General features: G+C 39.7%; 1 protein-coding gene, 1 long non-coding RNA gene and 1 other non-coding gene across 3 annotated transcripts in view; 1 reads left to right on the top strand and 2 right to left on the bottom strand.

Annotated features, from left to right (window-relative positions):
* Positions 1-1269: 1269 nt before the first annotated feature.
* Positions 1270-2873, bottom strand: LOC147581136 (uncharacterized). Its single transcript, XR_015251455.1, has 2 exons — positions 2209-2873; positions 1270-1974 (listed from the first exon to the last, which is right to left on the bottom strand). It is a non-coding gene; the product is annotated as an uncharacterized LOC147581136 (long non-coding RNA).
* A 2695-nt stretch (positions 2874-5568) lies between these two features.
* The window catches only part of SNX3 (sorting nexin 3), a 50433-nt gene continuing 41339 nt past the window's right edge, over positions 5569-14662 (top strand). Inside the window, exon 1 of the mRNA XM_025925860.2 lies at positions 5569-6025. Coding sequence (XP_025781645.1) covers positions 5864-6025 — 162 coding nt within the window. The 5' untranslated portion in view covers positions 5569-5863. The remainder of the gene's footprint in view (positions 6026-14662) is intronic.
* LOC112863048 (U6 spliceosomal RNA) lies at positions 11052-11158 on the bottom strand. The gene has a single exon (XR_003223868.1). It is a non-coding gene; the product is annotated as a U6 spliceosomal RNA (small nuclear RNA).

The raw sequence follows: 14662 nt of genomic DNA, 5'->3' as shown, positions 1-14662 counted from the left end.
TTTCCCAGGAATAGGACTTATATCCCTGATGTCTGAGCAGTCTTCAGCCATTGGTTGGGAGCAGGTCATGGGAAATGTGGCCCTGGAGCAAATGCAGTAATGAATTTCAGAGCACAGCAGCTGAGGCCATGGGTTAATGATGTTTCCTGAGGCTGGAGATCTGAGAGGCACATTCTCATGGCTACCACAAAGAGTATGGAGAAGATATAGGAAAAAAGGAATAATTAGTGGAGAAGAATTTGAAAAAAACAAAAGAGAGTGGTTCTGATGTTAATACAACCAGCTGGACACTGCCTGCTTTACCAAAACAGAAGAGGCACTAAATAAAAAAAAAGGGGGGGGGCAGAATTATTTGTTTTGGAAGAGATATTTTGTACAGGATCTCAGGGTGGGAATTAAGACTCCTCAAAGGGCATGCCTAAAACACAGCAGGTGGTTACTAACCTGCCTGCTGACACTTAGAGTCACTTTACCCGTAGGTTTTCTTTGTTGAGTGGGGTATGAAACCAGGGCCTGCCTGGCTAGCTCCAGTTCCAGGAACACTTAGCCTCTTTAAATAAAACTGTAAACAAATATACAAAGAAAATCAGTGTTAAGATGTATTTAGCTAAAGTATAAGCCTCCCAGAGACTCCAAACTCTTAGACTGTTTAAGGAGCAACCACATGCTGATCTCCTTGACTGTGGAAGTAGAGAGGTTAACCTCTGAGAGGAGAAGGATCTGTCTGATGTGCAACTAGAACAGAGTAACATCATCTCCAAAGCCTTTGATTCTCCAAACCAATTCAGTGTCCAACAATTCAAATCCATTCTGACACAAACTGCCTGAACACTTCAGACACCAGCCTATTCCAACGGGGTGCCAAAGCTATCCACTTCTGCCCAGTCAACTACACATTTGGGGCGTTCTCATAATCTCCTCCCTCTCAGGTTTGATAATTCAACTCAAAGATATCAGAAAAACACTTTCCTTATGCTTGCTGGTTTGTCTCTTCCATTTGGCTCAGGAACAGCCAAATGGAAGAGATGCATAGGGCAAGGTCTGGGGAAGGGATGTGTGGAATTTTTATTTCCTCTCCTGCCTGCCACCTTCCAGGAGATGAGGGTGGGGGAGGGGGTTAACATTTCCCATCCTCTCCTCAAGTATTTGGTCTTTCTGGTGACCAGCTCCCATCCTGAAGCCATCTAGGGGACCTGCCCTGACTCACCTCATTAACATAAACTCAGGTGTGATCAACAGGGGCTCCTTAGAAATAACAAAAGACACTCCTACCACTCAGAAAATTCCAAAGGTTTTAGGAACTCAGTGCTAGGATCCAGGGATAAAAACTAATATATTTTTTATTACACCAGATACAGTCTCAGGTACAGGAATGAATGAGAAATATAATTTTCATGTGACTTTAAGTGTGATAATACAACCATCTCCAGGCACCTGGGTGGCTCAGTCAGTTAAGCATCTGACTTCAGCTCAGGTCATGAGTTTAAGCCCCGCATTGGGCTCTGTGCTGACTATTGATCCTGCTTCGGATCTTCTGTCTCCCTCTCTCTCTGCTTCTCCCCCTTGCATTCTCTCTCAAGAATAAATAAACATTAACAAAAATTAATAACCAAACCATCTCAAGTCATTGAGTAAATAATAGATTTTTTAAAAAAATAGATTGCTTAATAAATGGTGTAGGAACAACTAGGTAGTCAAATGGGGGGAAATTTAGATCCATACTTATACTAAAAGAAATACTAGATAGATCAAATATATTTTAAAAAAACTATAAATATTCTAGAAAAAAACGAATTTTTTTTTATAAAATGAGGGGGACTTTCTAAGCATGCTTCAAAACTCAGAAGCCCATAAAAGATTGATAAATTCCACTACATAAGTTAAATACAGAGTACACGGTAAAAACCGTTATTGGCAGAGTCAAAAGTTAAACTGAGGAAGATGTTTGCAATTTATATCACATGAAAGGGTTACCTTTAAATTTTTTTTTTCAATGTTTTTTATTTATTTTTGGGACAGAGAGAGACAGAGCATAAACGGGGGAGGGGCAGAGAGAGAGGGAGACACAGAATCAGAAACAGGCTCCAGGCTCTGAGCCATCAGCCCAGAGCCCGACGCGGGGCTCGAACCAATGGACCGCGAGATCATGACCTGGCTGAAGTCGGACGCTTAACTGACTACGCCACCCAGGCGCCCCGAAAGGGTTACCTTTTAATATTTAATAAACTCCAACATTAAAAAAAGAAAGTCAATGGAAAAATGGGCAAAGAATTTGAACATGTACATCACCAAAAAAGGAAATATGAATAGCTTATAAACATATGAAGAGATGCTCAACTGTGCTCAGTTGAATAAGGAATATGCAAATAAAAATACCATTTAGATTAGTGAAGATTAAAAAGTTTTATAACACTTCATGTTGGTGAAGGTATGGACAAAGAGGTACCTTCGTACATTGCTGAACAGGGTGTAAGCTGGTTAAACCTGTACAGAGGAAATTTTGCAATATCTCTGATAAGTATCTATACCTGTATATCCTTTAGGCCCAGTAATTCCATTCACAGCAATTTATCCTATAAATATAATACCATGTGTGTGTAATGATGGCATATTCAAGGCAATTCATCACAATACTGTAATAATGAAAGGTTGAGACTCCATATATATTTATTAATAGGGGACAAGTTAAATTATGGCACACCGCGTAATGGAATACTTTGCTGCAGTACAAGTATGGAACTATCTTCAAGATACATTGTTAAGTGAAATAAGATACAAAATTGTGTATCCTGTGGTGTTATATATACCCTAATAGACTACTGAAGGGACACAATTTTTATCTCTCATGGCCCCATAGTAATACAGGCACACTATAATTTATTTTTTCTAATGTGATCTTCACCAATACACCATGGATATTCCTCTTCTAATTCTAATAACTAAAAATAGATATAGTCTTCATTCTGACTAGACATTGCCTGGACAGAGAAAAACTATAAATAGGGTCTTTACTTTCATTCAGTCACTAAATTCTCCTGTTAATTCTAGCAGCTTATTCTTTTTGGGTCTTTCTAGGAATACAATCATATCTCCTGAAAAACAATTTTCCTGCCAATGTTTATATCAGGAAGCTCTTCTTAGCTGTATGACTGCTATAATGCTGGGTTACTATCCTCTCTGACTGCTTCCCACTGCAGGCAACTGTTGCTGCTGTCCAAAACTGCTCTGAGTGGCCTTCAATGAATGAGACAGGAGCTTTCTATGAGAACACCTCAGGATATTTTGTTCAAGTGTCACAGATGACAGCACAATGCAGCAGTTCCTGATCTCTTAGTTCTCATATACTCTAATTCAAAGTGTCATCTTGTAGGGGCCAAGAGCACACCATCCTAAAATATGCTACTTTGGCATATTATTTTCAATTTTTTTAGAGTTTGTTTTGAAAGAGAGAGAAAGAGAGAGAATGAGCAGGGGAGGGGTAGAGAGAGGGGAGCAGAGGATCCGAAGCAGGTCTCTGTTGACAGCAGAAAGCCGATGGGGGGTTGAACTCAAGAACAGTGAGATGGTTACCTGAGCTGAAATCAAGAGTCAGACTCTTAACCGACTGAGCCACCCAGGTGCCCCTGGCATGTTATTTTACATAAAAGTTACTTGGGAAACAGTGGGTGCAAGCACAGTCAGACCCTTCTCTCTGCCCCCTGAAAGCAGGAAATAAATCTCCCACATGAAAGGTATCCTTTTCACACTAAGTTAAAAAAAAAAAAAAAAAAAAAAAAAGCCTTATTACCAGAGATAGGGACTTTAAAGCCTAGAATGCTATAGAAAAAACCTTGGTACTTTTTACTAATCTATCATCCTAGCCCAAATTCTGCTCAGAATTCCTTACTAATTAAAGCTCCCAAGCTTTAATTAAGCTCTGTGTCAATTCTTCACAGATTTATTGGCTTTTTGTCTAAAAAGTATAAAAATTGCCTGCCTTAGTCATTTCTTTGGATCTCAATTTTCATTCTCATTGGGCCTCCATGAGCATGTAATTAAATTTTGGTGTTTTTCTCCTGTTAATCTGTCTTATGTCAGTTTGACTCTCAAACCAGCTGGAAGATCTTAAAGGGTAGAAGGAAATTTTTTTCCTCCCCCACAATCTATACTCATTTCTTGAACTCACTGTTGTAATAATACAAGCCAAGTTCCCATTTGGTCTCTGGCAACGGGACACAGGCCCAGCAGAGTCCTGTCTGAGCATACTTATTCTGCTATTCCTTTTACTCTCTGAAAGAGGTATATTCTTGGAGAGGATTTTTCTGATCACCCTGTCTAATGAGCTTGTCTCATTCTCTATTACGTTATCCCAGTTTTATTTTCCTTTTTTTTTTTTTGTTCTTTGTTTTTGCAGTTTTACTTTCCTTACAGCACCAATCATATTGGCAAATTTATTATTTATTTGACTTATTGACTTATTATGTCCCCCCAAGATAGACCATATACTACACTATAAACTTGATGAATTTAGAGAATTTCCAGTCTTATTTGCCCTTAGCTCTCTAGCATGTACAACTGAAAAACACCTACTAGACCTTCAACAAACAAGTGTTGAATCAACAAATGTTGAGTTTTCTGGATAATAGTCTATATCATGTTAAAGTAATTTCTTTATTCCAACTGCTCCTAGTGTCATTAGGTTGCCAATGATCTGGGCAATTTTTCAACTTAAGGGACAGATCCAATTATTTAAAGTGAATGAGGTTTCTGAAACTCAACATACTTTTAAAAATGTAGATACAATTGCAGAGCTATGACATAAACAGAGACAACTCTCTAGGTAGATTTTTATCCTTCTACCTCAATGTTCCAAATCTGCATTTGCTAGAGATGAACTACCATCTACTTGTTTTAGCTTTTTTTTTTTTCTCATTTCTTATAAAGGCTTATCTGAGTTTCATTTCAAATATTGTAAAAATACGTTTTTGTTTTGTCTTGAACTTACTGGAACTTTAGGGAAATGAGGGAAGAAAGTTGCAGGTCACCCAAAATAGGTCATGAAAGGCAGATTTCAGCCTACTTATTACGTATTTTGTTTTAGACAGCCGACCAGTCCCCAAATGGTGTGACCTTAGTGCTGTGATCTGCCAAGGTCTTTTGTCTGTATTCCACTCTACTACTTTATCTCCCTCCGTTTATCAATCCATACACGTGTATGGTCAAACTGTCAAGTTGATATCAAAATCATGACGTGAGGCACTTGTTAATGGTTGCCTAGAAAGGCATTTTCAGTGGTTCACGGTGAGACGTTTGGTAGGCTGCGACAGAGTTTTGTTTCGAATGCGGGCACACCCTCCAAAACTCGCCGTTTAACTTTTGTCCCCGCAGCAAGGCCGCGAAGACCATTTCCGTTGTTCCTCCCAACGCTCCAAGCCCAAGCTGCTTGCAGAAAGACAGGAAGCGCCCACCCCCGAGCCCCTAGGTCCCGCAGCACCTCTGCCGCAGCCAGGCGGCGACGCGCCCTCCCGGTGCATTATGGGCGCTGTAGTCTGGCCGGAACCTGTCGCAACCAGAAGTCCCGTGACTGTCGCCGCCCCTCCGCCGTCTAGCCTGCAGTCCCCCTCCGCGGCCTCAGCTGGGCTTTCCGAGCCCAGGTCGCGGCGTCCCGGAGAGTCAGCTGTTTTTCCCCTGGGCATAGGAGGCGGAAGCCGAAAGGACGCAGGGAGGGGCTTCGCGCGCTGGGTGAACGCCCGTCCTACGTGCTCGTTCGCTTCGCGACCGCTGTGCGCGAGCCCGGTGTCCCCGCGGCGGGCAGCAGCGGCGGCGTCGGTGGAACTCGGAGGGGGCGGAGGGAGTCCGCGGCGGCGGCGGCTGCAGCAGCGAAATGGCGGAGACCGTGGCGGACACCCGGCGGCTGATCACCAAGCCCCAGAACCTTAATGATGCCTACGGGCCGCCCAGCAACTTCCTCGAGATCGATGTGAGCAACCCGCAGACGGTGGGGGTCGGCCGGGGCCGCTTCACCACCTACGAAATCAGGGTCAAGGTGAGGCCGTCTTTTCCGCTTCCAGGGAGACCCCCTCCCGCCCTCCGTGGTCGTCCCCAGCCAACCCACTAGCGAACCCCCTCTGGTGGCTACAGCCGCCCCGGCCAGGAGCCCCGGGCTGACTCGGTCGGGCAGCCTTGTCCACGGGCGGGGTCTTGGGCCAGGGCCCTTTTTCATGTAGGGTTTGGAAGGGGGCTGCGGAGTGAGCTGAGCCCAGCACTGGCCCTGGGAGAAGGTGCTCGAAGAAGAGGGCGTGGGTTGAGCGCCGCTTGCCCCTCAAGCAGCTGATCTGGGAATGACATTTGAGTTGGAAAGGTGTAGATCTTTCGAGAACGCCGTACTTCATCGGGAGGGGAGCTACATATGATTGATTGAAAGGGGGTTTGCGCAAAGTTGAAGTTTTCCCAGTTTTCTTTTCCCGGAGACTTTTTCCAGAGGTGGCCAAGCTGGTTATTCCAGGCCCTTCCTGAGCTACCAAAGTAATCTAGGTTGTACACTTTTCTGAACAGAATCTAGTGGCAGCTCACAAAAGCCTGACGAATTTGGTAGGGCTGAGCCTGGCGAGAACGGAGAATTGACCTTAGCATTCTGGGCCACAGTCGTGCTAAAGGCTGAGGTGTGGCAAGTGTTGTCTACTTCCCAATCCAAAATTGCAACTGCCTTAAGAAAGCCTATTCATTTAGGGATCTTGCTCTCTTAATTTCGAGATTTGCACTTCACTGAATGAAGGAATCAGCTGAAGTAGAAACACACTTATAATTTCATAGCTAGTATTTGATGGCAATAAGTAATTCAGATGATTTGAAAGATGCTAATTGAGAATAGTGCTTCACTTTCACTGTAGTTCACAATTAAAGAACTTGCTCGTGTATGGAAGTATCTTTAAAAATTAATTACATAAAACGAATCTAGCTGTTAAAAACGACAACAAACTTTTACTAAAAATTAAGTATAATAAGAATTTCACTTCAGAGTAATCGAAATTTACATAACAAGTTACTATAAATAAATTGAGTAATTTCTCATTAACTTGTGCACTTTCGGCCTGTGTGGTTAAAAAAAAAAAAAAAAAACCAAAACCTGTAATCTACCATCTTAACGCTTTTTAAGTATACAGTTCAGTAGCGTTAAGTATATTCATATTGTGACTTATGTACATAAAAATGATTTATCATGTATTGCTATGAAAATGTTAATGATCAAACTTTAAGATATGAAACTAACAGTTTAATGTTATAAGCCACCCTTGTGTCCCTTTGGATGTGTAAAATGTGGACCCTAAGCAGTCTTATTATAGTGAAATTGCAAACTCCAGGCTCCAGTGTACTTAGCGAAGTACTTTACCACATAAGCCTAGTGAAAAAGGCCTTCCTTCCTTTCTTTTTTTTTTTTTTTAAACTTTTGGTATGATTTTGGATACATGACAGATTGTTCACTAAGAAGAACTTCCTCTTATACCCTTATTTACCACCATGTTTTCCTTTCCTGTGCTAAAACAGAACTTGGTATTCCTGTTTCTAAACTTCCATCACTTGTACTTCCTGTCATGCAACTGAAGCAAAATCTCCTGCCTACACTTCCTCCATTTAATAACTTTGTGTTTATGTTGCTGAGTGCAGGGTATTAAATACACTCTAGTATAGTTTAATTATTTAAAAAAAATACATCTGATACTTTACTGAATAGCTGATGTGGCACTTAAAATATAGTGTTCATTTGTATTTTTGAGACTAATTTTTTTTCAGTATTGGTTAATGAGTTATGGAATTAATAAAGTATACACCCACATCGGTTTTTTGGGGGGGAATGATGTTTATAGTCATAAATGCAAGTATCCTCTAAAAAACTGTGGGTTTCTAATGCTTATGAAATGCCACTGGAGTTTTTCTTAATATATAATGTGTTAGCTTGAAACTTAGGATACCATATAGTAAAGACAATAGGTTTTAAGGAGCATGTGATTTTTGAGAGTAATTACAATCTTGTGTTAAGGGAGAATGGCCAGCGAGATGAATAGGTAAATCATTTTGTAATTTTATTTATTACTGCCTTTCTAAACTGTTGCTGCTGTCCCTAGCCCCTACTGCCTGCATTTTGCTGTTGAATTGCCATGTGGAGTTTGGGCCCTTAAACTATCTTCTAGTTACTCTCTAATTCTGGTCTTGAGAAAAATGTTCAATTTTATAGGCTCTGATTGAAATTACTCTAATTTATAGAGTAATTTTATCTAGATGGTGGCACTTTAGAATGCAAGTTTCCCAATCTCCATTTATCTTTTGGTTTAAGGGTAGTGTTTAAGACTATTAGGATCACTTGATTAGTATCTCTGGGCTTTTGAAAATAATTGGTACATTGTTAATGTTTTTAAAAATTGTTCTAATGGGTAGGTACAGCAGAGAGCACCATAAATGATGAAAGGTTTAGGAAAGCTCAGGGTCTAGAATTATTTTGTCATATTAAAGAGAAGTCTAAAGGGGAAATTCAGTCACTGTTTATGAAGTTTGTACTATAATGTAACCTTAATTTTCTGGGGATTTTGAATTAGTTAAGATCTTCTGTTGTAACCAGAGACAGTTGTCTCAAACAGGAATGAAGTTAAGGATCTTTCTTGAGCCCTGAGTTCAAAGAATAGATTTATCATTTATTAGCAGAATAAGGTACACAATCTAAGTTCCACTTCCCCTCTGTAAAATAGGTATGCTAACAATAGCACCTACATTGTAAGACTAAATGAGATAACGCACATAAGTCTCTTGAGCATTGGCTGATAATACTAAGTGTTCAAAAGTTACCTTTTTCTAAATGTGGGTATCTTCTAATTTAAAAGGCAGTTATCAATTAACTACATTTTCTGTATTACTGTGCAGTTGAATTAACTAAAATTGTTAGATTTTCTTGGCATGGAAGTATACTTTCATTGAGGCAAGCGTGGCATAGAAGAAGCCGTCTTGTTTAGTACTTAACCAAGTAGCTTGTTTGTTTTAAATTTTTATTTTTTGTGTGATTCCATGTAGAAAGTTGTGATGCCATTTGGAAGGTGGTAAATTGCATATTAAGCCCAAAAATATTGAGTAGAGTATTTCATATTTTAAGGTACCACATTTCCTATGATGGTACTAGTATTTTTTCCAGTTTTATTGAGGTATAATTGCTATGTAATATTCATGTTTAAGGTGTTCAACAGAATGATTTGCTATATGTATATATTATGAAATGATTACTGCAGTAAGTTTAGCTAACATTTAACTCCTCATGTAGTTCATATAGTTACAGAAGTAGCCTTTTAAAATTGAAGCTTATTAAAATAAAAAGCTGAATAGTAAAGTTTGATAAACATTTTGACAAGAAAGATGGTCAGTAAAAGTATCATCTTGATAGTGTTTGCCATTCTAAACCTGTATTGGTGATTTTTCTCTAGGTGAGTCCACTCTTTTTTTTTTTTTTTTAAGATTCTTTATTGATTTTTGTTTTTTTTTTTCAACTTTTTTTTTTTTTTTTTTTTTTTTATTTTGGGACAGAGAGAGACAGAGCATGAACGGGGGAGGGGCAGAGAGAGAGGGAGACATAGAATCGGAAACAGGCTCCAGGCTCCGAGCCATCAGCCCAGAGCCTGACGCGGGGCTCGAACTCACTGACCGCGAGATCGTGACCTGGCTGAAGTCGGACGCTTAACCGACTGCGCCACCCAGGCGCCCCTTTATTTGTTTTTTGAGAGAGAGAGACAGAGAACAAACTGGGGAGGGGCAGAGAGAGAGAGGGAGACATAGAATCTGAAGCAGGCTCCAGGCTCTGAGCTGTCAACACAGCCCCACGTGGGGCTCAAACTCACAAACTGTGAGATCATGACCTGAGCCGAAGTCAGAGGCTTAACTGACTGAGCCACCCAGGCACCCCGAGTCCTCTCATTTTAAATTGGGAGTTATTAATATCCAGGTTGGAAGCTGAGAAATAAATTAATTCTTAGACTTGTTTTTAGGATTTATAAGAATGTATCATTAAAGGGCCAAAGTAATATTTTAAAGAATCGAGGTATTTTAGTGCCAAAGGACATCTGCAGTATCTATGCAGCTTGGCCATGCAGTTGGCCATGAGATGTCTGATACACATCTTTGCTGCTGGCTAAGGTTGACATCCAGTATCTCCGTTAAGGAAGGGCATGTGGGGGCACCTGGGTGGCTCAGTCGGTTGAGCGTCCGACTTCAGCTCAGGTCATAATCTCACAGTCTGTGAGTTCAAGCCCTGCATTGGGCTCTGTGTTGCCAGCTCAGAGCCTGGAGCCTGCTTCGGATTCTGTGTCTCCTTCTCTGCCCCATCCCCCCTTTCAAAAATAAATAAACATTAAAAAAATTAAAAAAAAAAAAAGGGTATATAACTAGCTTTGAAGATTCTGTTCTTACTTAGTCCATCCCTTAAGTTGGGAAGAGGGAGTGGCCTTGCTATATTGGGTTATTAGGGACTGTTCTATCTGTATTGTTCATTTTAGTACATCAGGGACCCAAGGCACAGAAGGTTATCTCTTACCCAAAGTAAATTATCTAACTAGTATTAGAGCCAGGGTTAGATTTGAAGTATTCTGGTCCTGGTTCAGAACTGCTTCACAGCCACAGTTCATTTAATTCAAAACAGTACATTAAAACCTTTGTTATCAACAGCCTACTGTTGGAGCATCCTCAGGTGTCTGAACCTTTTGAAGGAAATCCCATAGTTGGCACTATGCGGTAATCCACAGTAGGTCGGATGCACGCAGGAGAGAACAACTGCAAAGAGCTTGCTATTAAATTTTGTGCTCTGATGAGATGACCTGAAGAGAAAGTGTTGTTGACTGGCTAATGATGTTATAAAAGAGATTTTTTTTCCTGTGTGTGTTGAAGCTGAAGAAGAGATTTATAACTTGAGTACTTATTCTGTTCAAGGCATTGTGCCATATATATATATGTGCCATATATATATATATATGTGTGTGTATATATATATATATATATATACATATATATATACATATATATATATATACACACACATATATATAAATATGGAATGCTTCACGAATTTGCATGTCATCCTTGTGCAGGGGCTGTGCTAATCTTCTCTGTATCATTCCAATTTTAGTATGTGTGCTGCTGAAGCGAGCACTGTTAAATCTATATAATGTGATCTTTGAGGTAACTAAAGAGAACAAATGATAATCCTGTTTTGCAGATGTAAAAGCTGGGGTCCCTGTTGATCCTTTCTTGTCCCTCCCTCATTCTTACTTTTTGTTCCAGTCCTACTGAACTACTTGTATCTCCTGAAGAAGCTGAATTCTCTTTTATCTAGGCCTCTTGTATCTATACACTTCTTCTGCTGTTAAAAACAGTCTTTCTGGGGTGTCCAACTGGCTTGGTTGATGAAGCATGTGACTCTTGACCTTGGGGTTATAGGTTTGAGCACCGCGTTAGGTGTGGAGATTACTTAAAAAAATAAAATCTTAAAAAAACAAAACAAAACAGTCTTTTCTTTAGTGGCCTCATTTGGCTACTATTACTTGTCCTGTAGGGCTTAGCCTTACTGTCACCTTTTTAGAGATTTTGTTCATCCTTAGAATTTAGACTGGATTTCCTTCTTGTGTGCGCTTGTAGCCCTATTGGGATTACGTTGTTTGCTGGTCTGTGATTTCCTTTAGTTCCTGTATCTTCCAGTATAAGCTCCTAGAGGACAGGGACTCATTATCACCCTTACTCAACACCTGGCACTGCGCTTGGTGCATAGTGACATTATGAATAAGTGAAATTTAGGAAGGTTAAGTAACTTGCCCAAAGTCATGGGTATTAAATGGCAGAACTTGGATTTGAATCTAGATTCTTCTGACCTTCAGAGCCTGTAGTGAACATTCACCTGGAGCTTTGGACACTGTTGAGATTCTCATTTCATTAGGTAGGGGTGGGATATGGAAAGTGGGAGTTTAAAAAGCACCCCAGCAAGAGCACTTAACTGGTACACAGCAAGGCTTGTTCCTGGTTGCACCATGCTCTCTGTCTCTGAGAAGTATGAGAAAAATATATGGAACCACAGTGATTGGTAGCCATGATGGGATTTAAAAAGGCAAATTCTAAATAAATAGAAATAAACAAATCAACAACTAACCAAAACAAAACAGTGCATCCTGACAGAGATCCGAGAGCAGAGAGGAAAACCAATGACATTTGCCAAAGATAGAAAACTGTTTTTGGAGGGGAGGCAATTTAGATAGTAGCTGAAAGCATAGCAACTTGTACAGCTTAGCTTTTTGGGAAGAAGGGGGGAGGATTTTACTGTATTCGGCCAAGACAGATCTCTTCCCCCTTGCACCATCCTTGTCTATATCACTGTGTAATAATCATGGAGGTAAGCTGGGAGTTCAGAAAATGCAAAATATATATCCATATAAGAAATTACTATATTTTATTAGTATTGCTGTTCTGTCTTTAAAGTGGAACAATCTAAAAGCACTTAACCTTTAGCTATCTTGGTGATTCTTTGTTCATAGAGATTTTCCCTCTCTTCACCATCATAATCATGCTTACCAAAAAACAAAAAAGAAAAATGCTGAACTGTTGTTTTTAGATACTTTGATGTTGTACCATATTGTGTTGCTTTTATATAATCAGACCCAGCAATTTTTTGAATATCAGATAAGAAAGATGGTGTCCAAGAAAAGCAATACTATAATCTTGGTACAGCTGTTTACTGATTTATTAGTTAGATGACTTGAGGCTTTCAACCAAAGTTTTACTTCCTTAAGGAAATACTTAATTTAGAGCCTAGGAATTTTGACATGATGGTAAAGTGGGACATTTGATGTAGCTTTTGCAAGAAAGGTTGTATCAGTTAGGATACAGTTTGGGCCGTTCTCATGGAGACTTCAACAGTAGTTTATTTTTTTACATGAGAGGTCTCAAGGGCAGTCCTGGGCTGGTACATGACTTGACTGTCTGCTTCCAGCATCACATCCATCTTCTAGCCAAGGGAAGGCATATTCCTGCCCAATGCCCTTTCCCACAAAGGAAGCTGGGAAATTTAGTCTATCTGGGCAGCCTTGTGAAGATAGGGAGAACACTGTACTTTGCTTTGCCACAGTAGCGAATAAGTGATTGGGATTAGTTCCTGTAGGGTGTGGCTTTAGCAACATTCTGATCATCTTTCTTCATTCTTTCCTTTTTTTTTTTTTTTTTTTTTGGTCTGTGCCTGATACTTCAGAGTTTAGAGAGAGTTCATTTGATTTGTAAGAAATAAAATTGATTTCTCATTAGTTTTGACAGTCTTCAATGTGAATGAGTTCTGATCTCTTCCTGAGAATTAATTTTGATGAGTTGAGAAAGGAGACAAACATGAAGATATGGCATATCTGATACAGGGGTGTACCACGGGATTGGGGTTGGATTAGAGATACTGAAAATAGATGATTAACCTTTTTTTTCTTTTCTTTAATGGCTGTATAAAACTATGTAGGCAGTTAGGACTAGCATTTTAACTGATGGTATTGAATGAGTATATAATTTGAGCCACGAATATAAATGAGATCAGTATCTCTTATCAGAGAATCATAGGAAGACTTAAAATAATTTTTATAAAATTATTTTGTGTCTCATAATATCAGAATGGGCACTTTCTAATTCTTTGCTCTTTAGACTTTGATTTTATCACTGATAAAAGCATCTACGTTTGCTTGGCTTTCCTTAAATTATTCCCACACCTGCCACCTATAGATTGCTTGCTGTTTTTCCCCATCCCTGCCTTGTGGGATGTTTGTCTATTCCATAGTAAGAAACAACATTTTGGGGCACCAGGGTGGCTTAGTCAGTTAAGTGTCCTACTTTGGCTCAGGTCATGGTCTCATGGTTCACAAGTTCAAGCCCCGCATTGGGCTCTACACTGACAGTTCAGAGCCTGGAGCCTGCTTCGGATTCTGTGTCTCCCTCTCTCTCTCTGCCCTTCCCCTGCTTATGCTCTGTCTCTCTTTCTCTCAAAAATAAATAAACATTTTTAAAAACCCAATATTTTGACAAGTGCAGTCTACTTAAATTTACAAATGCAATGACTTAAGATATGTAAACTCATTATAAAGTCAAAAATATTTCATAGTTTAACTAAAGAGGGGCACCTGGCTAGCTCAGTTGGTAGAGCATGCAACTCTTGATCTCAGGGTCGTGAGTTTGAGCCTTATGTTGGGCTTAGGGTCTACTTAAAAAAAAAAAAAAAAGTTGGGTACCTTACTTAAATAGTCTGTAGAGAATTATTTTTCCAAACTGAATAGAAAATTACCAAAAGACGAAGTCACTTTAGCTGTTCAGGTATAGGTCAAGATTAATACCACTAAGCGACCAGTGCAGTTTTGTTTTTTTCTTTTAAACTGAGTATAAGAGAAAGGAACCACATAGTCTTTGATACAGTGGTTTATCCTTGTGATCTTATGCCTTCTCATATGAAGGCACCAACTTCTAAAACTAGACAAATGTAAAATTATGAGTACTATATGGTGAATACTGTAGGTTATTGGCTTTTGGTTACAATTTAACTCAGAAAAGGTGTCATGCTTATTATTAGGCCTCTGACCCTCCATAATTCCAAGCAAGGTCTTGGAAGCAATAATATCTTCGATTTACTGCACACATTAGGAGA

This window comes from Puma concolor, chromosome B2, assembly GCF_028749965.1.
Source record: "Puma concolor isolate L17-30 chromosome B2, mPumCon1.1.hap2, whole genome shotgun sequence".
Lineage (NCBI taxonomy): Eukaryota > Metazoa > Chordata > Mammalia > Carnivora > Felidae > Puma > Puma concolor.
Note: the sequence above shows the minus strand (reverse complement) of the source record. Positions and strands in the feature narration are given on the sequence as shown.